The following is a 26,681-nucleotide window of genomic DNA, read 5'->3' as shown; positions in this document are numbered from 1 at the left end:
GGCGCGGGGCCGGAGCGGGCCCGGAACGGCGGCGGCTGCGTCCCGCCGGCGGTGAGTGAGGGCGGGCGGGCCCGGCACCGCCGGTACCACCGGCACCACCGCCTCGGGCCTCCCCTCAGCCCCGCGGGCCGCGCTCCCTCCGGCGGCGCTGCCACTGCGGGCCCCGCTCAGCCCTGGGCCCCGCTCAGCCCCCCAGTCCCGCCCAGCCCCTCAGGGTCCGCTGCCCCAGGGACAGTTGTCCGGGCCTCCGTGCAGCGGGAGATCAGGCAGCTGGAGCGCAGCCCTGGCCCGGGAGGTGCAGCCCCGGCCCCGAGAGGTGCAGCCTAGCCCGGTGTTTGAGCCCAGGGCTCCTGAGCCGTGTCTAAGTGAGTCAGGCGGGCTCGTTTTCTTTCCCCGGCAGCTGGATTTCCTTTAGCCCTTACAAATGGAACGGTGTGTTGTGAGGAGAGAGGCTTGCAATGGACTGGAGGGATAGTGGGGAACTTCCAATGTCAGAGAGAAGACTGGTACAAGGATTGATTCTTTCTTTCTTTCTTCTCTCTAATGATTGCAGCAAGCGCTCACAGCACGGCCTTTTGTCACTTCCCGAGAAAACTCCAAAAGCAAAGCACTAATTCTGCTGCCAGCATCCTCGGTTATCCTTGGTGAGATCCATCAGTGCAGCCCGACAGATCTTTCCTAAGGCGATGGGAACGATGCCGTGAGGCCTGGTAAGACTTGGCCAGAGCCATGACAGAGCCCCACAGGGTTTCGTTCACCACTCTGCACGGGCCACTGAGCAGCAGCTTCCTGAAGAGGTCTCGGAAGGAGGATGGAGAGCAGCCCCCGGAGCCCGAGCCGGCGGCCGCGGCCGTGCGCATCACTCTGACCCTCTTCGAGCCGGACCACAAACGCTGCCCGGAGTTCTTCTACCCAGATCTCCTCAAGAGCTGTCGAGGGAAAGTAAAAGGGGGTTCTTCAGGTGACAAGGTGAGTGTCCCTGGGGGCCTGGGGGAGCCTGTGTTGTAGCTGAAGGTCTCGAGGGCTGTCTCAGCATCGCTGTTGTGTGAGTTGGGTCTGTGTTTGCTGTGAGGTGCTGCAGGGTGGGAGGAGGGTGGGTGAACATCCTGCAGGCAGGAGAACTGACACAGACTGGGGTTCTGGTTGTCAGGCCACACTGCGCCACTCCTTTGCCCTGGCTGGAATTTGGTGTTGCGGGGTGTTGTGCTGGTGGCAGGGGATGTGATTCTTGTTTAGTTGGGAATGGCTGGATCTAAAGTGAGTTTTGGTACCTGGGCAGCTGGCAGTGATAAGGAGCTGTTTACCAAAAGAGACATGAATGAAAACTCCTGTAGCATCTAAACTTTGAGTTAGGAGTGTTTGTCTATGAAAAGAAACTGTATTCTATTCCTTTTACTGTTTCCCTTCAGGGAAGGGAAGGGACTGCTGTTAGCAGTCAGTTGATAATTTATGCCACTTAATTTTTGTGCGGTTTTTTTTTGAGGGTTGGGAGAAGTAGAGGCAGGTCCAAAACTAGCTGGGAGAGCACCCAAACCATAGAGACACTCTCAGAATCCCAGCATAGTTGGGTTTGGAAAGGGCCTTAAAGCCCATCCTGTTCCACTCCCTGCCATGTGCAGGGACACCTTCCACCATCCCAGGCTGCTCCAAGCCCCATCCAGCCTGGCCTTGGGCACTGCCAGGGATCCAGGGGCAGCCACAGCTGCTCTGGGCACCCTGTGCCAGGCCCTGCCCACCCTCCCAGGGAACAATTCCTGCCCAATCTCCCACCCAGCCCTGCCCTCTGGCAGTGGAAGCCATTCCCTGTGTCCTGTCCCTCCAGCCCTTGTCCCCAGTCCCTCTGCAGCTCTCCTGGAGCCCCTTTAGGCCCTGGCAGGAGCTCTGAGCTCTCCCTGGAGCCTTCTCCTCTCCAGGTGAGCACCCCCAGCTCTGCCAGCCTGGCTCCAGCCCTTGGAGCATCTCCTTGGGCTCCTCTGGACTCTCTCCAGCAGCTCCACGTCCTGCTGCTGTTGGCCCCAGGGCTGGAGGCAGCTCTGCAGGTGGGCTCTCACCTGAGGGGGCAGCCAGGGCATGGCCAGCTGTCACCCACCAACACCCCAAATCCTTCCCCCAGGGCTGCTCTCCATTACTTCTCTGCCCAGCCTGGGTTGATCCTGCAGGTTCCAGGTGCAGCACCAGCTTTGTTCACCCTTGTGAGGTTCCCATGGTCCCAGCTCTCCAGCCTGTCCAGGTCCCTCTGGAAGGCCTCCTGTCCCTCAGGGGTGTCAGCCACACCTCACAGCTGGGTGGCATCTCCAGACATGCTGAGAGTGCCCCGGTCCCACTGTCCATGTCACTGCTGATGATGTTGATCCTCACTGTCCTAAAGGTTGATTTATCTAAGCCTCTGTCCAGTCAGGATGGATTTAATTCCCGGGTTTTGGTGGCAGTGTGATGGGACTGACTGACATAGTTTTACCCCTTTTGTTTCTGCAGAAGAAAGACCTGGCTGATCCCTTCAATGATGAGGAAAGGGAAAGGCATAAAGTGGAGGCTCTTGCTAGGAAGTTTGAAGAAAAATATGTAAGTGTTCCTTCTTTAAACTGTGTCATTCTTTGGGCTGGGCAGTGCTGTTCAGCTCTCAGGCAGTGCTTTTAATGCTCACTGGCTCTTGAGTTCCTGTTCTCCCCCAGTCCTTTATCCTGGCTACCACGTGCTGGTTTTTATGTTCTTTTTCTGTCTCAGGGCTTGCAAAAATAGTTCAGATTCATTCTTAAATCAGATGAGTCTGATTAAAGCAAATGACATGAACTAAAGTGAGCGGCAAATCACTCACTGTGATTGATAAAATTGAATTTCCTTAAGCAAAAGTTATTTTCTAGGCCTCGTTGCTGTGGCAGGTTGGGATGTGGGCTGTGATGAATCCACTGCCCTCAGGACACTGCTGCACGGATCTGTCTTACCTGTTCCTTTCTGTTCTTCCTTTTGCATTATTTCTGTGGTTGGCAATAGAACCACTCTGGTTTTTATACCCTTTGGCACTTTGGGGTGGCAAGTTGTGTGTTGTTTTGTGGTACAGATTTGGCCATGGGTCACCCTGACACGCTCCCCATGTCTTTGATGTCTGTAGTACTGAGTCCATACCCACTGGAGCACTTAGGGAAGAGCAAGCCCCATGGAAGAGATCCCTGGCAGGAATGTTGAGGGCATGCAGACCCAGTTCAGCGTGGAGTGTGGCTGGCAGTTTTTCATTTGGCTGCACTGTTTTGTTTCTGTATGACAAGGCTTAAAACTGGATTTACCACACCCTGGGAGTGCAGTGTGACGGGAGCCAGCCCTGGTTTAGTTCTGCTGTAGCTTTCCTGTCCTGGAGCCAGTGTCGCTGTCCTGTGTCAGGGCATCTCTGTGCTACTGGGAAAGAAAAGTGATCACAGTGTCCATGTTTCCTCCTTCAGGGTGGCAAGAGGCGCAGGAAGGACCGGATTCAGGATTTGATTGATATGGGGTATGGCTATGACGAGTCCGACTCCTTCATCGACAACTCGGAAGCTGTGAGTGCTGGGGGTGTGAGAGTGGCTGGAGGTGGCTGCCTGGGAGGCTGAGCCTGCCCTGGGGCTGAGCCAGGAGGGGGCCAGGGCCAGGGAGTGACAGCTCCTGGGGCAGCTGCGTGGCAGGAGATGCTGGTAGGCATTGCAGTGTGTTCCTGGGGCAGCACAATCTCCTCAGTCTCGTGACCAGGGACAGGACTTGGGGAAACGGCTGGAACTGAGCCAGGGAGCTTTAGGTGGGACATCAGGAAAAGATTCTTCCCCCAGGGCATAGTCAGGCACTGGAGCAGCTTTCTAAGGGAAGCAGCCACAACACCAGGCCTGTGTGAGCTGAAGAAGCACTTGGACAAAGCTCTCAGGCACAGGTTGGGATTGTTGGGGTGTCTGTGCAGGCCCAGGAGTTGGACTCAGTCCTGATGGGTCCCTTCCAACTCAGCATATTTTGTGATTCCATGAATCTCACTGCATCCTCCAAGCAGCTGAGCTATGGAATGAAGTACCCAAGCTCCCAGTGCCAATAAACTGTTGTCTGTTATTTCCAGTACGATGAGCTGGTTCCTGCCTCTCTCACGACGAAGTACGGAGGGTTTTACATCAACTCAGGAACGCTGCAGTTCCGGCAGGCCTCTGAGTCTGAGGATGACTATGTCAAAGAGAAGAAGAAGAAGTGTCCCAAGGTCAGCAAGGCAGCTTTCTCAATTATTCCCTCTGTTACAGCTCAGAGCTTGCTGCATGAAAGCGTGTTAACATCCAGGGTGGGAGAGATTCGTGTCTTGGTGTGGACAGAACAGGGATAAACGCTTGAAATCCCATTGTATCCTAAAATTTCTTAGTAAAATGAAGCATGTGTGGCATGGATAAGACATAAGACTCTGGTGGGGTTACCTGGTTTGCAGAGCAGAGGTGACAGCAGCTCCCTGTCACCCTGGAAGTCACAGCATTATGGGGGTGCTGTCAGATGCTGAAGGCAACATGTGCCAGAACCCTGGTGAAGGACATGGGGCGGTGGGTTAATGAGTCCCGTGTTTTCACATTCCTGGGAGAGTCCCAAAAGGGCTCTGGGAGTGCAGGTAACGTGGGAAACTCTGATGGGGACTCGTTTTTAACCCTCTGCAGAAGCGGAAGTTGAAAGATGGGGGTGAAAAAATAAAGAAGAAGAAGAAGGATGATTCTTACGACAAGGAAAAGAAATCAAAGAAGTCCAAGTTTCCAAAAGCTGGGTAAGGCGGGGAGGAGGGGATTCTTGCTGCTCAGCACCTTGTTTCAGGGTTCCAGGTGGCTGCAGTCTGGGGTGGCTCGAGTGCACATTGCAAACACCAGCAGGAAAACCCTGTTGCTGCCAAAGTGGGAAAGGGATGATCAGGGAAGGAGCACAGCTCCCCAGCAGCAGTGTGTGAGCAAAGAGGGGCACAGCTGGCTGCAGGAGTGGTGTTTTTGGAGCTCTGTGGGAACAGATATGGAGAGTAGAGAGAAAGGTAACAACTGTTGGGATGAAGTTTGGGAAAGGCTCAGGGTTGTACGAGTGTCGGGCTGGCAGGGAGGGAGAGGTTACAAGGCAGGCTGTGTTACTGCTCTTTCTGGGCAGTCCTTTGTACTCCTGCCCAAAGTATTTCTTGGATGAGTGCTCAGCTCTTTTATAGCTTTTGGGCTGTAAAATGGACTGTTTTTTCTTTTTGTTCTGAGTCATCTTGTGCTGTAGCTCTGTCCTTGCTTTGGTCTGCCTGGCCTGTCTCTTTCAGTATCTATATCTGTTGTTTTTCACTCATTTCCTATGTTTTCCTCCTAGTTTTTTCCTTCTTCCTTTAACTGTTCTTTGTAATTTATTTTTTCCTGCACGGATCTGCTTTTGGTAATTTATGTTTTCCTGCTTTGGATCTGCTTCATGCAACCCACGTGTCTGACGTGGTATCATCAGCGTGTGATTCCTTCAAAGCGAGCCAGGAAAGCAGTTTGCTCTTTGGTTTTAACACAGCAGAAAGCTTCACACTAACTCTGTCCTGCCTCGGTTCCTCGGTACTAACTGTGCATTTCCTAACCTTCCTTGCTGGAATAACGGTAATATCATGTAACTAAATGAAAGCAGAGCTCTGTGGAGGTGCTTCAAGCTCCAGCACCTCTCTGCAGTGAGATGAACTGCCAGAACCTTTAGGCTTTTAGAAGCTGTAGAATACTTTTTTCCTGGTATAATTGGTTAAGGGGTCAAGACTTTCCAGGGAGTTGTGCCTGAAGTGAGCTGGGTGGGGAAGGGACCCTCTCTGCTCCTTGATCTTGTATTCAGTTCCCTTTCCCCCTCTACGCTTTGTCTGCAGCTTCACAGCATTAAATGCAAGTAAGGAGAAGAAGAAGAAGAAATACTCGGGAGCTCTCAGCGTCAAGGAGATGCTGAAGAAGTTTCAGAAGGAGAAGGATGCTCAGAAGAGAAAAGACGAAGAGCAGAAAGCCGTGACTCCTTCCCCAGCAGATGCTGCGGCCCCAAGGGAGGCAGAGGCCGTGGCCGACCCTCTGCTGTCCCTCTTCGGCCACGCCAGCGACAGTGACCTGCTGCAGGCAGCCACAGCCATGGACTCCTTGAGCGAGCTGGACCTGGAGCGCCTGCTCAGCGAGTCCCCGGAGGGCAGCCCCTTCCCCGAGGCGGAGGACGGCAGCGACCCCGCGGGCACCGCCGTGGAGCAGGAGTTCAAGCAGCCGCCGTCGCTCCCCGAGGGGCTGCCGGCCCCCCTGGAGAAACGCATCAAGGAGCTGGCCCAGGTACGGCAGCTCCTGGGGGCAGGGGGCTGCTGGGTGCTGCAGGGGTGCGGCTGTGCCGGGGGTGCGTGGCAGCACCCGGGGACAGAGCGCGTTCCGGAGGGGGAATCTCAGATCCGCTGGGGTCACGCATTTGTGTCGCCCGGTTTCCTCGAAGTCATTTTCTTGAAGGTCCAGGTGTCAGGTGATGTCCTTGTTAGCTACTGAATGTACCCTCGAGATCACTCCTGATCAGGATTCCTTCTTTGCCCCTCTTGGCAAAGTATGGACCTGATGCAAGAAGTAATTTCCAAAGTCAGTTTGATGTGAATGAACTGAAACGTGAATTACTGAGGCTGGAGGGCTGGGTTGGGTTGGGATAGAGGAGGTTTTCCCCACAGTGGCTGTTTTGGGGCTGTTTTGGATTGTGCTGTAAGGAGAACTGGTAACCTAGGGATGTTTCTGTTATTGCTGAGCAGGCTGTGCTCACCCAGTGCCAAGGCCTTAGCTGCTCCTCACCCCACACTGCCAGCACGGGGCCTGGGGGGCACCAGGAGCTGGGAGGGGACACAGCCAGGACAGCTGATCCCAGCAGGGATATCCCAAACCACGGAGGGGTCGTGCTCAGTGTATAAAGCTGGGGGAAGAGGGAAGAGGGGGATGTTTGGAGTGATGGCATTTGTTTTCCCAAGGAACAACATATAACATGTGATGGAACCCTGCTGTCCTGGGGATGGCTGAACACTTGTCTGTCCATGGGAAGTGGGGAATGAATTCCTTGTTTTGCTTTGCTTGCATGGCTTTTGCTTTCCCTGTCACACTGCCTTATCTCATGAGTTTTCTCGCTTTTACCCTCATGATTTCCTGCCCCATCCCACCTGGATGAGGCAGCAAGCAACTGTGTGGGGCTGAGTTGCAGGCTGGGGTTAAACCATGGCAAGGACAAATTCCACCACAGTATTTGTAATGTGCTGTGCTGGTCAGGGCCGTGAAGGGGTGCACAGTGTCCTGTGTGTAAAATAAGGGGGTGCAGCTGCAAAGCACTGTCACAGTTCTGCACTGGGAGAAGGCCTGGAAAGCCCTGTAGGTGGGGCTTGAGGATTTGCTAGAGTCATTTCCATGTCACAGGCAGATCCTTGGGTACTGGTGGAGCTGCACCAATTTGGCAATTTGAGTCCTTTAGCCATTTTTAACATCTCATTGTTAGGGTGCCACTTAGGGAGTGGAATATATTAATGTCTAGAAGGATGATCCTGTGTGTTTTCACCAGTAGCTCCTCCTGCAGCTGGACTCCTGGGGGACTCACCCATCTTCTCCAAAATGTGATGTGCTTTGGGAAGCTCCAGTCTGCTTTGGAGAAGGAAAACACTGGGTGCTGCTCAGGGATCCCCTCCTGGCATGTCAGAGTGCTTTCAGCCTTGTGGTGTGAGGGCTGTCACCAAGTGCTGGGAGGTTTTGTTCCTGCTGCTGGTATGGTTTTAAACGTTGATTTTCAGTCATAAACATGCACTTGGAGCTCTGTGGTGGTTCTGCCTCCTGGGGCACTTCAGTTTAGAGCACCTCTTACTTAAGTAAGAGATGCTGAGTAACTCCTGTTACTAAAGATAAGCTGCTCTTAGAGAACTGTTCTGCTGAGTTGTGCAGTAGGGGTGAGCAGATGGGAGGGGAGGAGGAACTGAGGCAAGTATTGCCACAGCTGATAAAAATAATGGGCTCTTAGTAGGTGTTTGTGTTTCAGAAAGCGCCAAAACAGCTGTTTCTGACTCTATCTGAGTGAAAGGAGAATATTTTGGAAATTCCATGATAGGAATTGTTATGGTGTTGTGAAACAGTTTAATAGCAGAGTCCCCACTGATTTTCCTGCTTAGATTTTCCTGCTGCTGTGTCTCTCGTTGCTGGATTGTGGATGGTAAGAAAATAAACAAACTGAAACCTCTGGGTCAGTTAGGACTGTGGGACATGAACTCAGGTGGGCATGAAGAGGTGCTGTACTTCAGTCTGAGAGCCAAGTCTCTTCATCCCAGAGGTGGGAGCATCTCCTGAGTTAAACGGAGCCTCCAGGCATTTCCTCTTCTACTCGAACTGCTTTGACTTTAACCCTCTCCTTCCTAAGTAATTTTCCTGTTGAGGATTCTCTTTAGCATTGAGCCTTCTCCTTTGATATCACCTGCTGCTGGCAGGGAGGAATGTTCACCCTCTGGGCATAAATTAATTGCTTGCCTGCCTCAACTTTGGAATGGTAAATCATGGGGTTTCAAAATCCTCTCCTGGTCTCCTTTTCCGTGCAAGGAATCACTGACTCGTTGTGCCTCGTGCCAAATCCCGGCTTTGTTTATATCCCCACTCAGAAAAAGCTGAAAGCTCTTGGCAATTTGCTACTATCTCATTCATCTCTTGGAATTATTTTCCTGCTGGACATATTTTTCATGGGTGTGATGTTTTTGGGCAGCGCTTTGTGAGCTGCAGTCATAGCTCAGGAAGCTTCCTGAACAGGACTCTTTTTTTGTTTCCATGGTGTTGACTGGGAATAGCACATCCCCTGTGACTGAGACTCTTATCTCTTGGTGTCTTGGCTTAGTTTACAGATTGATCTAGAAAACCTGGTGATAAATCTCTTCACCCTTCCTTAGATGTGATTAGGATGAGCTTTCCTGGTCCAGGGACGAGCTCTGTGCTCATATTCCTCAATCTACTGAGAAGTTAAAACCATGCCCTGAAGCTGTTGTTGTGCCCCATGGCAAGTTTGCCAAAGAAGCCACCAGGCCACCTCCTTTGTCCCACAAAAGAGAGGAATCTTCACTCCAGAATGGCAACTCCAGTGCCTCTGGAGAGGAGAATCCAGACTGGGAAGGTCACCAGGGGTGCAGGACATGGTGTTACCAGGTCAGGCAGGGTTGGACTTGATCTGGGGAGGTGTGAGAGGACAGGGCACCACCTCACTTCTGCTGTGACAGGGTTTATGGCCTAAAACTGTGCCTTGTTTTGCAGTAGTTCTGTGGTGGTTTCAATGACAGCTGGCTGCTTGTGCCAGCTGTGAGCTGCTGATGATTTGTGTTGTTTCCTGACTTCCAGGCTGCCAGAGCTGCCGAGGGAGAAGGCAAGCAGAGATTCTTCACTCAGGACATCAACAACATCATACTGGAGTAAGTGCTGCCAGCAGAGAGGTGTGGGAAAGGAGAGCTTTAGGCAGAGCATCTCTGGTAAATTCAGGAGCAGGTTCAGCAGGAATTGTGGAGCTGTGCTTGTACATGTCTTCCAGATAGAACATGCCCAGAATAACATGTAGGTCTCCTAGAAATGGCTTTCAGCTGAAATATGATGAGGTGGAGAATGTTGGAGGGGTTGCATCCAGGCCTCCTGTTCTCAAGATGCTGCCTGATATTTAAGTGCCTAAATTTGGTCACTTGGCCTGTGAGTTTAGCTTGATGCATGACCAGTAAATCTCTTTCCGTGAGAGATGTCAGGTACGTTTTTGATGCTTAACTTAGGTGCTAGGTGGAATTGTTTGTAACTGGGATGAGGCTGCTGTGTTCAAGTGGTTCTCTGCAAAAACTGGAGGAATTCCATTCCTGCTCTGTGTTTTGAGGCCCCAAATTACAGAGTGCCAGTGTTGCTCAGGCAGCTGCAGATAATGGCTTCATTCTTCTGCCAGAGCCTGGAGAGGGCTGATGAGTGCACAGGGCTTTGTGATCAGTGCAGTAATACTGACACCCAGGCTTTAATTTCATTAAGATTTATCCGGGCACTTGCAGGGAGCTGCCAAGGGGAGGTTTGGGACTCTGTTTCCCTCTCATTTCCAGGGCTGATTACCACCTTCCAGCATTCCAGTGCTGGCTGCACAAACAGTCCTTGCTTGGTGTCAAACTGATCACTTCAGCCTCATTCAGAGCAGATTTAGACAGATTTGTACAATTTGGATCAGGGCAACCCCAGGCATGAATACAGAGTGGGAGAAGAACTCCCTGTGAGCAGCTGTGGGAGAAGGATTTGGGGTGTTGGTGGGTGAGAGGCTGGATCTGCTCCCCACTGTGAGCACCCAGAAACGCCCCTGTGCTGGGCTGAGCCCCAGCGTGGGCAGCAGGAGGGGGGATTCTGCCCCTCTGCCCCCTCAGGTGAGAGCCCACCTGCAGAACTGCCTCCAGCCCTGGGGCCGACAGCAGCAGGACGTGGAGCTGCTGGAGAGAGTCCAGAGGAGCCCAAGGAGATGCTCCAGGGGCTGGAGCCAGGCTGGGAGAGCTGGGGGTGCTCACCTGGAGAGGAGAAGGCTCCAGGGAGAGCTCCGAGCCCCTGCCAGGGCCTAAAGGGGCTCCAGGAGAGCTGCAGAGGGACTGGGGACAAGGGCTGGAGGGACAGGACACAGGGAATGGCTTCCAGTGCCAGAGGGCAGGGCTGGATGGGAGATTGGGCAGGAATTGTTCCCTGGGAGGGTGGGCAGGCCCTGGCACAGGGTGCCCAGAGCAGCTGTGGCTGCCCCTGGATCCCTGGCAGTGCCCAAGGCCAGGTTGGACATTGGGGATTGGAGCAGCCTGGGCTAGAGGAAGGCGTCCCTGCCCATGGCAGGGGGTGGCACTAGATGGGCTTTAAGGTCCCTTCCAATTCAAAGCATTCTGTGCCTTTAATGATGGTGATGATGAATCACTTGTGTTTTTTACACCTTCTGACGCCGAAAGGTGGCTTAAAAAGCCAGGCTCCAAATTACTGTTGAAGTGTTTAGGTGGGCTTGGCACATGCTGATCCCTCTCATCTACTCACCTGGAAGTTGAAACCCAAGGGATAAAGTTTGATTTTATATTGTCCTGAATTCCACTGCCACAGCATCTGACATATCCCATGTGCCCTTCCCATCTGACTGCCTGACCCTCCTGCGTGCAGCTCCCAGGGAGAGCTGCAGAGCAGATGAGACTGCTGACTTCCATTTGCTCCTTCTCTAACTATCCCAGACCAGATTCAAAGCATCGCTTGGGATAAAATCTCTCGATTCCAGAACCCAAAGGACCTCCACGCTGTTTGCCCTGTCCTTTGTCCCTCTGTCCCTGCCTCCAGAGTGGCCCTGGGTGCTCGGGGATCCCTTCCAGCCCCGGCTAACGCCGTGTTTGTCCCCGCAGCATCGAGCTGCAGACGCGGGAGCTGAGCAGCCAGGTGCGCTCGGGGGTCTACGCTCACCTGGCCGCCTTCTTCCCCTGCAGCAAGGACACCCTGCTGAAGCGAGCCCGCAGGCTGTACCTCTACGAGCAGGTGAGGGCGGTGGCCAGCACGGGCCTGTTGTCCCCGCACACGGCGTGCCCTCCGTGGCTGGGGCGGGGCTGGGACCGGCGGGAGTTTGGTGTCCCGGCCGCGCGGAGCTCAGGCTGTTCTGTGCTCGCTCCAGGGTGGCCGACTGAAGGAGCCTCTGCAGAAGCTGAAGGAAGCCATTGGAAGGGCCATGCCAGAGCAGGTGGCCCGGTACCAGGAGGAATGCCAAGCCCATACTCAGGCCAAGTTTGCCAAGTAAGTTCCTCGTTTGTTCGTTCCCCGTCTGTAGCTTTTCCCAGCAGGCCTGGAGGCTGCTCTCCTGAAGTTTGCCGCCTCTTTCTGTTTGGTAGGCTAAATTTGCCGATGGGCATTGATTGCCCTAATTAAGCCGTGTGTGCTCCTTGTGCTGTCTGCAGAGATGCCAGCTACAGCAGCACTGATGGGGCCAGAGCTCGGCTGGGGGGTTTTGCGTGTGCAGGCACGTCCCTGGGAGCAGGGCAGCCTGGGAACATTCAGGCTGGATTAGTCCCATCACCTGTATTACAAAATATTGGGAGATTTCTTAACCTTGAGCTCATAGCTCAGCTTGCACCCTAAGCCAGAGATTGCTGATATTGAGACCTCTGTCCAGTGCCGTTCAGATACGCTTAATCCTCCCCTTGAACCTGCAGGACAATCACTTCCACATTTTCTGTCTCCATTTTAGGATGCTGGAAGAGGAAAAAGACAAAGAGCAGCGAGTTTGTTCCGATGATGATGAGGACGAAGAAAAGGGAGGGAAGCGCGTCACGGGCCCACGGAAGAAATTCCAGTGGAATGATGAAATCAGGTTTGAATAACTCAGATATTAAGCAAACTCATGACCTGTCTTACTCCTTGCAGTTGGCAGTGAAGGATTTTGGTGTGTGTGTCTTGTTTACAGAGCAGTGCTGCTCACCTGTAGGAACAGTCAGCTTGGGGGTTCGTGGCACACAGTGCTATTCATGGAAGCCATTACTGCATTTGTTACATCTCACCCTGAAGCTGATTTCAGGCCCAGGCTAACCCTGAGAGAAGTGCTGAGAGGCCTCTGTGCAGAGTCCAAAAGAGAGAGTCAGATCTTTGGGAACAGAAGGGATTCAGCTGAATTGCTGACATCCTACAGCCCAGGCTCTCGACACGCCCCGGTTCTGGTTGTGGAAGCAGTTGAAGCTGTTGGGTTTTGCTGCCCCTGGCACTCGGGGGGCTGACAGAGAAGGGAGTGCTGGGAACAGGGGGAGAGTGACAAAGGGTAAAAGGAAAAATCAGTCTTGCTGTCTTCTTCTTACTCTGGAACAAATCAATTTGTGCTGCTGATCCGTGATCCATAGCCAGCTCTGCCTCCCGCCTTCTCCTTGCTGAGAGGTTCGGTTCTGTGGTTGTTCCTGGTGCCGGTGGCTCTGGCACCGGTTTGCTGTCTCAGCTGTTTCAGGAGATCACACTGGGAAGGGATAACGAGACTTTTTTCCCTGGTGTATCCGTGTGTGCACACACAGAGCAAAGACTGTGCCTTTCCCTTCCCCTTTCCTGAGGAGGCAGCGCAGGGTTGTATTGGCAAGAGCCAGGTGTGTCTTGGCGTATTGATCCAACCTGGATAAAGAGAATGATCTCCAAGTGGGAAAGGTCAATCTGCATAACTGTATCTGGATTCTTCCTGTTCCTCAGGGAGCTGCTTTGCCACTTGGTGAAGATTAAGTTGGATGGTTATGCCCTTGACAAGAATAAGGCTCAGTCTCTAGAGGATTATGTGAAGACCTTCCTAGAAGGAGAGGTGAAGCCCCTTTGGCCAAAAGGCTGGATGCAGGCCAGGTGAGCAAGAATCAAGGGATTCTTTGTCCCAAGGGACCTGGGAAGGTCGATAGTTCTGCCCTTGCTCAGGGAATGGCTGGCTTCAGAGTTAGATCAGGGTGGTCAGGCCTTTGGCTTGGGGAATTTTGGTAATTCCCAAGAATGGAGATTCCCACAGCATCTCTGGGGTCCTGTTCTAGTACTTGATCACTCTTCATGAAATCTTTTCTCCTTATTTCCAATAAGAATTCCCCTTGCTGCAATTGAACTGAATATTCCCTGCTTTTGTTTTTCACTGTGAACCTTTGAGAAAGGCCCGGCTCCATCTTTTTGCTGTCCCCACCACTCTTTAGGTAGTGCAAAACTGCCATTAGACTTCTCCTGTGGCTTCTCCTTTTCCAGGCTGAGCAAACCCAGTTCCCTCCACCTCTCCTTGGCCGTCATGTGTCCCTGTTCCTCAGGATGTCTCCAGTTTGTTGGCATCGCTCTTGTACTGTGGGGACCCTGAAACTGCATCTGTCCAGATGTGTCCTCCCAGGTGCTGAGCAGGGGATGGTTTGCTCTCAGCAAGACACCTTTGCAGCAGTGGCTTCCCTTCAGCTTTCCCCCCAGGGCCCCCAGGTCCTTTCCTGCAGGGCTGCTGCCCAGGGTTGTTCCATCCCAGCCGCAGGACTTGGTGCTGGATTTCACTGAGCTTCACAAGGTTTGTGTTCGTCCCTTTCTCCAGCCTGGGAAGGTCCCTGTGAGTGGCAGCCCTGCCTTCCAGCATATTCTCCCGCCTCCCTCTGTCCCTTTTCAGCTCACAGCTTCCTGAGTGCAGCCAGGGCTGTAAGTGGCAGTGCTGAGTGGCCTTGGTGCCGTGTTGGTGTCAGACAGGTGCCACTGGCAGGTGGAGGTCAGGCCCACGGGCCAGTCTGGGCTTTCTTGGCTCTGTGTTGCAAAAGATCACTTTATAGTCACAAAGGAAACATTTTTCAGACACTTTAGGAAGTCTTCTCTGCAATATTCCCAAAAGAAGGCAAAGTAGAAAAGCTGAAGGAGCTTATTAGAGTCAGTAGAATTTGGTGTGGTTTCTGTACCCTCGCTGCTGTTTCCTGCTCTTCTCCCCTCTCCATCATCCCTGCCCTCCAGCTGGCAGTGGCAGAGAGCCACAGAAATAGCAGAGTCTCTCTGCTGGGACTGTCATCACCTTCTGGCCTGCTTTGTTTTGCTCAGTACTTTTAAAGAAAGGACAACTCTGCAGTATTACTTCTGGAATCTTTAAGGTTCCTTCCTTGCCAAGCTGTTCCATGATCTGTCTCTGCATTTCGCCAGCTGGGCAATGCTATCTTCTCTGCTGAATTTGCCTTCTGGGTGCTGGGGCATAAAGGGAGACGTAGGTAGCAGTTCCTAAGAGGAGTAAGTATGAGTGGCACATCACAGATCCACTTGGAAAACCCCACGGCTGCTTGTTGCAGTTGCACGTGCACAGGAAGCTCAGAGCCGAGCGTGGTTGTAGTGTGGTGGTGCAGGAGCTGGAGGATGGCATTGGGAGGTGGGGGAAGATTCCTGCTTAGTTCGTGAAGATATACCCAGCCTGAGGATCTCAGCTTGCCAAGTTTTAACAACTTTGAATAAAAGGGAATTAAAATCTTCAAGTTTGGTGGTGAAACTGTTGTTGGGCATTCAGGTGTTCACACAAGACTCAGTGTAGGAGGCACTTCCAGTGGAATTAAGTACAGTAAGTAAAGCCTCAGTTAAAGTGGATTTCCTGCCTGCTTTCCAATGGCTCAAGGACAATGGTTTCTCCTGCTGGGACTTGGAGCTGGACTTGATCTTTCTGGGTCCCATCCCACTGAAGATATTCTCTGACTTGGTGGTTTAAAGACAGAGCGTAGAGTGACAGCCACGGGGAGGGATTGGTGGCTCTAGGAAAACTGTAACAATTTTATGGATAAGTCAGCTTGATTCAATGTCATCATGATCCCAGAAGTTCGTCTGTGAGAGGAACTTGAAGGTGGACAGAGCAGCAATTTCATGGACGAGGTAGAGAGGCCCTGCCATGAGTCTGTTCCCTCCATTAACACTAAGAGACGATTAACAGAATGTTAGGTTAACATAAGCTTGCTTTTTAAGAGAAAAATGATGACAAAAGTCTGTTAGTAGCAGCCAGGAATCACATTCCATGTGCCAGTACTGAAGGAATGTTTATAACTCCTCCCTGACATGTAAGAGGGCAGCTGAGTGGCAGCAGGTTTGGGTCAGAGAGTGTTTGTGGGAGACTCTGGTCTGCCCTCGGTGGTGCAGGGCTGTGGAGGAAGCTCAGTCTATTGGCTGTGCTCAGTCAGTCCTTCCAGAAAGGGTTGTGGTGTACACGAAGGGAGCTTTCTCCCTGGAAGCTGAAGAGCTCTTGGATGATCAGGGCAGGGAGGCCCTGGATGATGATCCTGCCTCTCCAGATGGCTTTTTAAGCTGGCAGAGCTTTTTCCTTAGGCACTGTCCAACCACTGCCTTAATGGCCTTTCCAGTGCACACAGGCATCGCTCCCCAGAGAGAGAACGGTGTGGGGCAGCTCAGGACGATCTTCCTGGAATAGGGCTGAATATTTGTTTGCTCTCTGTGGTTTCAGTTTCACTAAGTCCCCGCTGTACTGTGCAGCTCTGTCTCCAGTGATCCCAGCTGCTCTACTGGGTCTTGCTGGATGTCACCTCTCATTGCTCTCTTCCCTTCTTAGGACACTGTTTAAGGAGAGCAGGCGTGTACACGGACACCTCACATCAGTCCTGTGAGTATCACAGCATTGCTTTGGAGTGAAAACTGGTGATCTCCGTTCCCTGGGGCCTGGGGGGATCATGCAGGAGCACCTGAGCTTGCTTGGCTCCCCCCACACAGATCAGCGCTGCTTCTCTTGGGGAGGTCTAGGGAGAGCAGCTGCTTGTGTGTGACATCTCCCAACACTTTCCTGAGGTGCTTTAGCCTTCAGTAAGCTCAGAAATAAGAACATTCAAGCCAGGTTGCCTCCATTTCAACAGCCTGGAGTCAGGCCTCTGTGCTGGGCCTGGGAGGCTCAGGGAGGTAAAGTGGAGCGTGATTACTGCAGCCTGGTCAGTTGGTCCTTACTGCATTCTGGATTCCCTCGTTCTTGTTGCCTGCTTCAAGGAGCGTCACAATGAGCTCAGACTGGTGAAGGTGGGTGCAACAGGCTGGTGGGTGGCAAACCAAGAGCCATCAGAATCCAGCTGTGCAGGGGCTTTAATCCAGAGGGTCTTGTGGATCTTGCCTGGTGGTTGATAATAGATGAGGACATGGATTTAGGCTAGTGTCAGTCTGGCAGTCAGTCCCTCCTGTTCTTGGCGCTGGATGAGTGAGGGGAAGTGGAACAGGGTGCAGGGTCATCCTTCCCTCAGCTACACCACCCAGCAGCTCGGGGTTGTCTTGTACCAGAGATTGCATCTGACCAGATCTAGTCTCTGGGAGTTTGGCAGATGCTTTTGCATCCTTGGCTTCTTCTGGGAACCCAAAAGAAAAGTGTAGCTTCTGCAGAGCAGTCTCTGTGCAGCTTCTCTCTGGGCGTTGCTGTAGGGGGGCAGCAGCGGGGTCCTGCAGCTGCTGCAGGATGTGTGTGTGGGTGTTTCACTGCTCTGCTGCCATCCCAGGACTCTGCTCGACTCCCTGTGGGGGAGTGGGGGCTTCCAAGAGCAGCAACCAAATGTCATGTGTGTTTGAATCCTAGCAACCTGAGATGCTGCGTCTGTTCCCTGCAGAGACTCAGTGGATCATCACTAGCAGGGCCCAGGTGTCCTCCCCAGCTGGCTCTTCCCTGGGGCCAGTCACTGAGCCGTGTTTCTCTTGTCTTCCTCCAAACAGGGCGAAGAAGAAGGTTATAGCTTCTACTAAGGTGAAAGTGAAGGTGAGTTCTCTTTTCTGGTTCTCATGGTTGGTATGTGCCAAAAGTCAAGTGACTGCCACGCTGAGCCCTGTGTTTGAGCTTTGTGTCAGCTGCTGTGAAATGGCTCTGCTCAGTATTTGGCTTGGAAAAAACCAGCTGGAACAGCAGCTAAAATTGATGGCAGTGGCATCCCATTTAGATGTGAACCTTCCCTCCCCTTTTCAGCAATAAACCCTGTCTCTCTCTCTGACTGTGCCTTCTCCTGTGATGTTGTTCCAGGACCCTTCCTGCAAGCCAGACAAGAAGCTGGCGGTGTCTGTCTCTTCCCTGCACTCAAGCAGCACCTTGGCGATGTCCTCAGAGCCGCAGGGAGGAGCCCTGGGCATCAGTGCCCAAACCAGGGAACTCTTGTCCCTTGGGACAGCCCAGGCTGCCAGCAGCACCGCTGCTCCTGCCACCTTCAAGGATGACTCCTTGGACGAGGACTTGATTCACAACCCCACCTCCTCCCTGGAGGCAGTGTCCAAGGAACTGGCTGTGCTGAACAGCAGGGCGGCAGGGAGCCCTGACTTCACTCTTCCTGCAGCTCCAAAAGCTCCACCAGAGAAGATCCCAACTCTCGCATCCTCCGAGGAGAAGAGGACATTTCCAAAGCCCACCCCTTCCCCTGCATCCTCCTCTGGTTCCCTCCAGTCTCCTCTGAACTTCCTAGCTGAGCAGGCCCTGGCCTTGGGCCAGTCTTCTCAAGACAAGAAGACGGAGAACTCTAATTACAAAGAGCATTCCTGCCAAGCTTCCCCCGGCAAAATCCTTCCTGATGCCCACCAGGCTAAACAGAAGCACCACAGCCTGGTCAGGCCAGGCCACGGCGCCCCGGCCTCGGCGCCGGTGCCGGGCTCTCAGGTGAAGGTGTTCCACCCTGGTGCTCAGCTCCAGAAAACCTTCACCTCCCCAGCTCCCTTTGTCAAACTGCAGAATCCCAAGTCCTCCGCTCCTCTGCCCCAGCGCTCCCTCCTCCAGCAGGTCAAGTCCTCAACCAAAGCTCAGAGCTTCCATTCCTCCACGGCCCCAAGCAGCACCCAAAACTCCGGCAGCTCCCACAAGAGCCAAGGCTTGTCCTCCTCATCTCTCAGCTACGCCGGGAAGCACTCGAGCGGCTCCGGCTCTTCAGGACAATCTTACAAATCGCCTTTCGTTGCTGGGTCCCTCTCCAAGCACGGGGCTTCTTCCAGCAGCTCCTCCTCTGGAGCTCCTGCCAACCAGGGCAGCTCCTCTGGGACTTTGCTCCCCAGCGTTCCAGCCCCTTCCCCGGGCTCGGCCTCCAGCCGCCCGGCCTCCGGCGCCTCCGTGAAGAAACCTCCCGTTTCCCAGAAGCTGACGTTGGTGGCACCTCCCGGAGGCTCCAACGGAGATTCCAGCGGGGGCACCCAGGGCGTGGCCAAGTTGCTGACCTCGTCCCTGAAGCCGGCGGTGGTCAGCAGCACCGCAGCCTCTACCTCTGTGCCGGTAAGGGGCCGGTGCTGGGAGCTGCTGCCCTGCGCACAGCTGCCCTAAAGGGGGCAATTCAAAGGCGGTTGCTGAAGTTCTTGAGCAGCTGTCTGGATTTCAGCTGCTCTAGACTAGAAAGTTGTGGCCTTTACCCTGGGCTTGCCCTCCAGAATTCCAGCTTTCGTTTTCAGCTTAAATAACCTCTAAGCTGAATACCGTGCTGCCTTCCAAAGGGCAGTTTTTGCTCAGGCTGTGTCGTGGTCCTGCCCTGGCTCTGTGAGTTAAGGGGACAGTAGGGGCTCTCATTTGGATTAAGAGGAAATGAAGTAAGGTAATTTATCACAAGAGATAGAATTCATTGCATACTGAAAACATAATAATGAATTTGTTATTAATCACATCTACAAACTTACCCTTCTTTAAATTATTCCAAGTCATTTTAGTATTATTGCCACTTTTGTCATGGCTGGCCCATAGAATAAATAACCTGTGGTTATAGAACCATGGAATGATTCAGGTTGGAAAAGCCCTCTAAGATCACGGAGTCCAACCATTCCCCTGGCACTGCCAAAGCCACCTCTAACCCGTGTCCCCAAGTGCCACATCCACTTTTAAATCCCTCCAGGGATGGTGACTCCACCACTGCCCTGGGCAGCTGTGCCAGTGCCTGAACACCCTTTCTGTGAAGAAATTTTCCCAGTATTTGTTGGGATAGAACATTACAGGAAGGACTTCTGGGTTGTCAGTACAGACTTGTGTTATTGCAATATTGTGTTACTTAATGGTATAAGGGGCTTAATTTTTATCTATAGCAAAAAAGTTCCTAATGTTGTATCCATTAGTTGTTGGCTGCTCATCCCTGCCTTCCTCTGTGCCCCATGGAAAGAGCTGGGAAATACAAGGAGTGTATTTAAATGGAAAGCTTGTGTGTTCCTGAGGTGGAGAGCTGGGAAGCACTCCTGGTGCCTGTCTCCATGAGAGGGATCCTAAATAACATGCCGGGGTGCCTTGGGTGTCAGAGCTTGGTGCCTGCAGTTGTCAGCAGTGTGTGCTGCCATATTTGAGCAGGAAGGACACCCCTGGAATGCATACACTTTCCTCTGTCTAATGGAGGCACAATTCCAGAGCAAGGGAGTCATGGAGGCAAATCCAGTGTGGCCCCATTCAGAAGAGCTGGCTCGCCAATGTCCATCTGCAGATGGCCACAAGCGTTGGCATCTCTTGGGCCCTGGCTGGGAGGGTGCTTTTTCCAAGGGGGAATTCTCGAACATTCCGTGTTCGCAGATCTGTGAGAACGAATGATGCTGTGCCTTGGTTCTCCCTCTCCTGACTGACCTTCTCCATTGCTTTGCAGAAAGGAACTAGTGGAGCTGTGCTGCTAACGAGTTCTTCCTCCTTAAGTGTGCTGGCTCCATCCTACAAGTCCAACAACCCAAAGCTGCCAGCTGCCCTGAGCTCCACCCCGTTAGGTATTATCTCTCCTCTTCATTCTTTCCCTCTCCATGTCATCTCCTTCAGTTCCGACTCCTCCCCAAAAGCAGGAGTTTCCAAGGATGCAATAGTTACGGGACCTGCTCCGGGAACGTTCCACCATGGCCTCGGGCACAGTGAGTATCCTGCTGGTCACCCGTGTGTCACTTGTGCTGTCACACAGAACATCAGTGCTCTGCTGGGCCGGCCATTGCACACCAGCCCGTCTCTCTGGCTGCTGCTTCACGCCGCGCTCCCTGCTTTTGTGTCTCCGGCAGCTGCATTTGGAGAACCCTGGGCACATCCCTAGAGCTCACCCAGAAGTGCCAATAACTGGAACCCGACATCTGCTAACAGCTGCAGCTCCTCTGCTCATTTCTGTCTTGGAATGTGTATTTGTTCCTTTTTTCCCTGTCCTCTCTTTGTTTTTCTCTCTAGGTCTTCTGGCTGGTTTGCACTCCAGCCCCCACCATGCAGCGCCACTCCCACACTCTGCCCTGTCCACTCATTTACCACAGAGTTTGCCAGGTAACTTGTCAGACACTCGTGTTTGTCTTCTACCTCGTGAGTCTCCCTCTATCTCAGCAGATCCTTCCTTCAGGGCTGGAGCCAAGGGGGTTGTCCATGTTTTCCAGCTGTGTGCTTGTCACTAAAGCCTTGCTGAAGTACAGAGTGAGGGGCTGGGAGCATCCTGGTCTGGTGGAAGGTGTCCCTGCCCATGGCAGGGCATGGAACAGGATGGGCTTAAAGGTCCCATCCAACCCAAATCATTCCATGATTAGGAAGAAATTCTTGGCTGTGAGGGTGGGCAGGCCCTGGCACAGATTGCCCAGAGCAGCTGTGGCTGCTCCTGGATCCCTGGAAGTGTCCAAGGCCAGGCTTGGAGCAGCCTGGGACAGTGGAATGTGTCCCTGCCCCTGTCAGGGAGTGGAATGGGATGAGCTTTAAGGTCTTTTCCAATCAAACCATTCAGGGATTCTGTGATTTCTTGAATGATGAGCCCTCAGTGCTTACAGCAAGTCTTGGTTCCTGGAGATACTCGGAATTATCCTGCCTCGATGAAAGCTGTGCCTCTTTGTGCACAGCCTGCTAGGACTGCCCTGGAATGAATATTCCAGCTCTGTGGAGTTTTGTTCCTGGTGACCTACATAAAGTGTGTCAGACCAGACTGTCTTGTGTCTGTGCACTGCGTTAATTGCCAGCGCCTCCTTCACGACGAGTTTGTAGTGTGAATGCAGATTGCTCCCCTTGCTGCTCACAACGAGAGGATTTGGCAGTTAAGCCCGTTCCTGCCCCAGTTTGGTGCCTGCAGAAGTGATGCATGAAACAAGGGTTTTCCAAAGGAGGAGAGAAGTAAGGAAAATTAAAATTCAGTGCCAGCAGATCACACTTACCTGCTTCAGGGAGCTGCCCTGGTGGCTCCTGTTTGTGCTTTCTCAGGCGTGTTCTTTAGCACTTCAGTGCAGTTCAGTGCCATTATCTTAGTACCTGCTCCTGTTGGGATGGCCTTCCTGGGCTAAGTGAGCCTGATTTGGGATTGCTAGGCTGCTCCTGTGGCTGTGTGCATGGATAACCATGGAGCCTCCCGGAGGAGTCATGGAATAAAACACCCTTGACAGCTGAGCACGGTGCTTGTTTGCTGAAGAAAGAAGAGTGCGTTGTGCACTTGTGAAGATGCCAAGAATTGGTTGGGTTTGCTTCCTTTGCTGCAGTTTGAGGTGGGTTGTGCCATGCTGGTGTGGTAGAGCTGAAGAAGGTCCTAGAAGTGATCGCTGGCGTGACAGACTCATCCCTCCTGTTTGTCAATCACACCTCCTGGAATGAGGCTGGAGTGCGCCTTGAACATGGCTTGTGGAATGCATTCCATGTCACTGAGGAGCAGCTCTTTGTCCCTTTAGTTGTGGGAGTTCAGAGTGATCACTTCACTGTTGTTCACAGGGCTTGCAACAGAAGATGGACTCTTCAGCAGGATGTAGGGCCAGAAAACAAAATACCTCTGGGAATAAGTGAAGGAAAACTGACCACGGATACAGCTTCAGCCAGGACCTGCTTTCTCACTTGGTGTTTTCCCCTAAGGATTGGAGGTGGAGCCTGGTGCTGCCATCTCCTGGCACATTCCCAATTCTGGTGTTTTGTAGAAGAACACAGCAGATATTTAAGTGACCCCCATAACCTTAAAATGAATTCCTGTGTTTTGTGGCACAGGCTGTGTTCGGCTGTGCCAACATCTGCCCACAGCTGCATTGCTGTGTCTGAACGCTGCCCGGTGCCTGGGAGGTTGCTGCAAATGCGAGGGAATGTTGGTGCCTTAAATAAGAGTGCTTTAATGTCCATGTTCAACCAAAAGCCTCTGAGCAAAGAGCATCCAGTGCTTGCCTGTGTGTGGTCGGTGCTGTCGGTGCTGCCGTTGCTGGTGGAGGTGCTTTGTGCTGGGAATGTGGAAATGGGTTGTGCTGGGCTGAGTTCTTGCATGCAAGGAGCTGTTCTTGGCCTGGAGGAGAGGCTGCTGCTGCATTGCTGCACTGCTGGGTGCCACTGCTGCTTAGCTGCACGTCTCGGTACTCCCACGTGTTCATCACAGTCTGAAGTAGTTTGAATTGTTCCTGGAAAACTTTTGCCTCCTTAAACTTCCTTCCTTTTTTCCTCTTCAGTGCATTTTCTCTTTTCCTCCACATCCATTCCTTTCTGTTCCATCAGTGGTGAGATCCCTATGGATCCTGTTGCTATCAGTGGGCACCTAAAGCCTTCATTTAAAAAGCACCTCATTAAATATTTTAAAAAACAATTAATAAAGCACCTAAAGCCCTACCTGAAAGAAGTTTGTAGGTGAGGGGTTGGCCTCTTCTCCCACACAGCCAGTGACGGGACAAGAGGAAACAGCCTGAGGCTGTGCCAGGGGAAGTTTGGTTTGGGCATCAGCAGGAGTTTCTCCATGGAAATGGTGGCCAGGCATTGGCAGGGGCTGCCCAGGGAAGTTTGGAGTCCCCATCCCTGGAGGTGTCCAAGGAAGGCCTGGGCATGGCACTCAGTGCTCTGGGCTGGGAACAAGCTGGGGATGGGCCACAGGTTGGACTCCGTGGTCTTGGAGGTCTTTTCCAACCTCTGTGATTACAACAGCAGAAATGTGCAACAGGTTACTTCCAACCACCTGAGATGCAAGGCAACCACACCATGGATTTTGGGATTCCAGGGTGGATTTGGACAAGGGCACAGCCTAAGGAGTTCCCTGGCAGCTGGAATTGTGCCGTGGGGCTTCTGCTGGGAGCCCACAGGGGACCCTCAGTGCTTCCCTCGTCCCTTCCTCAGAGGCAGGGCTGCTCCCGGTGGGGAGATGTCTCCAAGCACATCCTCTTCCTCATTCCTTGGTGCTGGGAAGGAAGAGTAGGTCTTTCCCTCTGTGCAGAGGCTTGGCTGTCCCAGCTGCTCACCCTCCACGGGCTGGTGCTGCAGCCCCTTCCCAGCTGGTTTTATTTTCTTTCAGATGCTTCTCAGCTTCATGGCAAAGGGTCCAATGCACAGCAGCGCAAGTTGTGACACCTGCAAGGAGGGGAGCTCCAGCACCCATAGGATAAAACCCAGAGGAACAGGTCATGGACTTTGGATACCAGCCGTGTCTTTTGATTTCTTTTTCTCTTTTTTTCTCTATTTCTTTTTTTTTTTTACGACAACTGGAGAGACTGAACTGCGACGAGGAACTCGTTGGGGCGTCTGCTCAGAGGCTTTCAGAGCTGAGCCCCACACGTGGGGCCACCTTGAGCCATGTCCTGATGAGAGGAGCCTTTAGTAGCACTGTTTTATTGCTGCTGCCCTTCCTGCATTCCCTGGCACTGGCAGGAGCTGGAACTCGCAGGGAGGCTCGGGTGGTCCTGCAGTGGATTCCCACCCACCTGTGTCTGTAGCTGCCAAGTACCTCCAAGTCCAGTTACCTCCTCGGTCTCCCTGTGGAGGGTATGAAAGGTGCTTCTTTCTTCTGCTTTGGATTTACTTGGATAATTCTAGCACTGCCAGTGCTTTCTTGAAGACGTTTGAGTAACTTTCCAATTGTACTATAAAACTGTGCTACACTTCGTTGGAGGATTTAATTTTTCCTGTGTGGTGAATCTGAGGAACCACCTGATGTTCCCCTCTGGAGGAGAAGGAAGACTCTTTAGAGAATAAAGACATTTTTAGATGCAGTCATCGACTTTTAGAATGCTACTTCTTTTGAGTTTGTGGATTTTTTTTCCCTCCAAAGGGATGCTTTTATTCCTGCTCAGTTTTATTCTCATTGCCATCGAGTGCATTGGATTGAATGGGACACTTCTCAGCATGTCACATGGATCAGAAGACATAATTCCAGTGCCTTTTATGGTGGAGCAAGAATGGACTAGTGACACACATTTCAGCCCTATTTTGTGTGCTCCTCGACCCTTTTTTAATCATCCTGTATTTAAAATGTATTCTGGTTTATTTAATAGAGCTTTTTATGGTTGCACATCAGAAAAGAAAAAAAAAAAAAAAAAAAGCTGCACTGTCTGGACTTCAGTGGTGACCTGGTGACTGAGCACAGTCCCAAATCCAGCAGGAGCACCAGTTCTCATCCCAGTACGTGCAGGCGGGTTCCAGGCCCTCCCCTAAAGCCATTCTTTCCTAGGGTTGTGAATTAGGATCAACTTGGTGGGCAGAGGGAATGAGCGAGATGAACCAAGGTCACGACCTGTCACATGAATCCCAGAGAAGAACGCTGCTCTCCTCAATGGTACCTGCACCAGGATCGTGTGCTCAGCACAGCTGCAGGGACAGGGACCATCTACAACAGGGGGGGTGTCTTTTCTTGTTCATTTTTTTTAACTTTTAGAGCTAAATACTCCCCCTGTGCAGCCATTCAGGCTAAGGGCAGGCTGAGGCTCCATCTGAGCTTTCTGAGGTTTGGTTTCCTGCTCTGCCCAGTCTGTCTTCTCTCAGGCCCCCACAGCCACATCCCAGTTGTGCAGTGGTAGCACTGATCCACGTAGGATTTGCTGGTATTCCAAGGAAAACCTTGTAGCTTCCTCCTTGAGCTTCTGGGAAGGTTGCTGACCCCAGGATACCAGCAAATGTCTGCTTTAGTTTCCTCTGGTTTTTGTTAAGCTCTGAGAAAGACTGTTTTCAATTTGAGCTGATACATGGCTGCCCAAGATCAGTGTATTTCGAATTAATGGATACAGCTCAGATTTCAAGTCTGTTTACAGAAAATACCTAGGTCGTAGCAAAAGAGCCAAAGACGGACCTCGTGTGGGTAGAGCGCAGCACAGCATGTCTCGGTGGACTCTGAGCAGTGGATGTCGCGTGGTTCCTGTTGAAGGCCTCATCCTGAGGGGTGCTTGGCACCTTCACCTTCCCTGGGAGCTGAAATCTTGGGACACCTGGCAGGATAGGGGCTCCCAGCGAGTGACTCGAGGTACTGGTTCTCCTCCCTCTTTTGCTTTCACTTGAATGCTTCTGCTGGGAAGCCCCCGTGTGCGTGGCCGGAGCAGAATGCCCTCCTTCTAGGAATTTAGCGAAGCCTCTTGCCTCAGGGAAATGTTTATGTGGTGGGAATTCTGTGGGATATTTTTTCTTTACGTGCTATAGTGAGTGAGTGAGTGGTGTGGAGCAGAGTGGCAGCAAAGCAGGCCCACGCAGAGCAGCTGATGGGGAGCCAGGCTGGCACCTCTGCCTTGGCGAGGCAACTTGCAGCGCTTCCAGGATGGAATGGGGAGGGATAGGCTCCCTTGGCACTTACCTGGGGATGGCGGTTCCTTTTGGGTGTAAGAGCTGCGGTTTACTATTCTATTTTTTTTATGTGTGTTGGCACTGTCTTGCTGAAGATGGTGGGGGTGGTATGAAAACTGTTAATCTTGTACAGAACAACTCAATAAATTGTTTCAAACTTTCCAAAACGTTTTTTTCCCCCCATCTCCTTCCCTCTAGTTCCCTGACTTTGTTTCCAATAATTTCTGTTGCAGCTTGGATACTCATCTGTATCTGTAACTGTGTCTCGAATGAGTAATGAATTTTTGATTCTTGTAAAGTCTCCTACGTGGTGGGTGAATGCCAGCTGTGTCACAGCTGTTGCAGGAGTAGGATTGTTTCCTCTCATTCCCTGTGCTCCTGCTGTTGCTTGAAGTTGGCCTCTGCTGGAAAGGACACGTGGGTCTCAGACCGCGGAGCACCACTGTGATCCTCCCTGATCCCTTCATTCACAAAGATGAAATACTGGCGTTAATCCCCAGAGCCAGGAGGGGTAAGCAGGGAGTGCTTATGACTGCCTTTGTGGCCATCAGAGCTCCCCGGGGTTTGGGTATTAGCTGAAAATTGGGAAAAAGGAAGTGAGTGGGCTCTGGTACCATCCCGGTGTAATCCACTGCTCTCCTGCACCTGCAGTCAGTCCCGTGCTTTAGTGCACTTCACTCCCATCTAATGCTGCTAATTAGTCCCAGCTCCAAAGCTGCTCCAGCAATTTCCCCCTTGGAAAAGAGCCAGAAGCTAAAATGAATAACCTTAGTGTTTTAATTCTGACTCCTAAATAGCAACTTCTTCTATAGTCGAAGATCAGGAGGCTGCCA

The 26,681-nt window shown here is 52.3% G+C and overlaps 1 protein-coding gene across 7 annotated transcripts; it reads left to right on the top strand.

Annotated features, from left to right (window-relative positions):
* On the top strand, positions 1–26,015 carry UBN1 (ubinuclein 1). Of its 7 annotated transcripts, XM_040079611.1 has the most exons (18): positions 1–51; positions 554–969; positions 2,476–2,562; positions 3,435–3,530; positions 4,070–4,204; positions 4,644–4,747; positions 5,837–6,275; positions 9,324–9,394; positions 11,357–11,486; positions 11,620–11,738; positions 12,190–12,312; positions 13,167–13,310; positions 16,003–16,053; positions 17,136–17,178; positions 17,437–18,663; positions 20,000–20,252; positions 20,554–20,643; positions 23,597–26,015. In XM_040079611.1, the coding sequence occupies exons 2-18, from the start codon at positions 730–732 to the stop codon at positions 23,647–23,649; spliced, it is 3,405 nt and encodes a 1,134-aa protein (XP_039935545.1). In that variant the 5' UTR covers positions 1–51; positions 554–729; the 3' UTR covers positions 23,650–26,015. The 7 variants fall into 7 exon arrangements, 2 of the variants coding, with proteins under 2 accessions (XP_039935545.1, XP_039935548.1); XR_009208350.1 differs by having other exon boundaries at positions 11,438–11,486; positions 20,000–20,643; positions 23,597–23,653; XR_005703257.1 differs by having other exon boundaries at positions 20,000–20,643; positions 23,597–23,653.
* The last annotated feature ends 666 nt before the right edge of the window (positions 26,016–26,681 follow it).

This window comes from Hirundo rustica, chromosome 15, assembly GCF_015227805.2.
Source record: "Hirundo rustica isolate bHirRus1 chromosome 15, bHirRus1.pri.v3, whole genome shotgun sequence".
Lineage (NCBI taxonomy): Eukaryota > Metazoa > Chordata > Aves > Passeriformes > Hirundinidae > Hirundo > Hirundo rustica.
This window is presented reverse-complemented; position numbering and strand designations above follow the sequence as displayed.

Excerpts from the sequence above, each read along its gene's own strand:
- UBN1 (XM_040079611.1), top strand. The coding sequence starts at position 730 with ATGACAGAGCCCCACAGGGTTTCGTTCACCACTCTGCACGGGCCACTG. Across the intron at positions 11,487-11,619 it reads GGCTGTACCTCTACGAGCAG|GGTGGCCGACTGAAGGAGCC; the intron begins GTGAGGGCGGTG and ends TGCTCGCTCCAG. Across the intron at positions 11,739-12,189 it reads ACTCAGGCCAAGTTTGCCAA|GATGCTGGAAGAGGAAAAAG; the intron begins GTAAGTTCCTCG and ends TCTCCATTTTAG.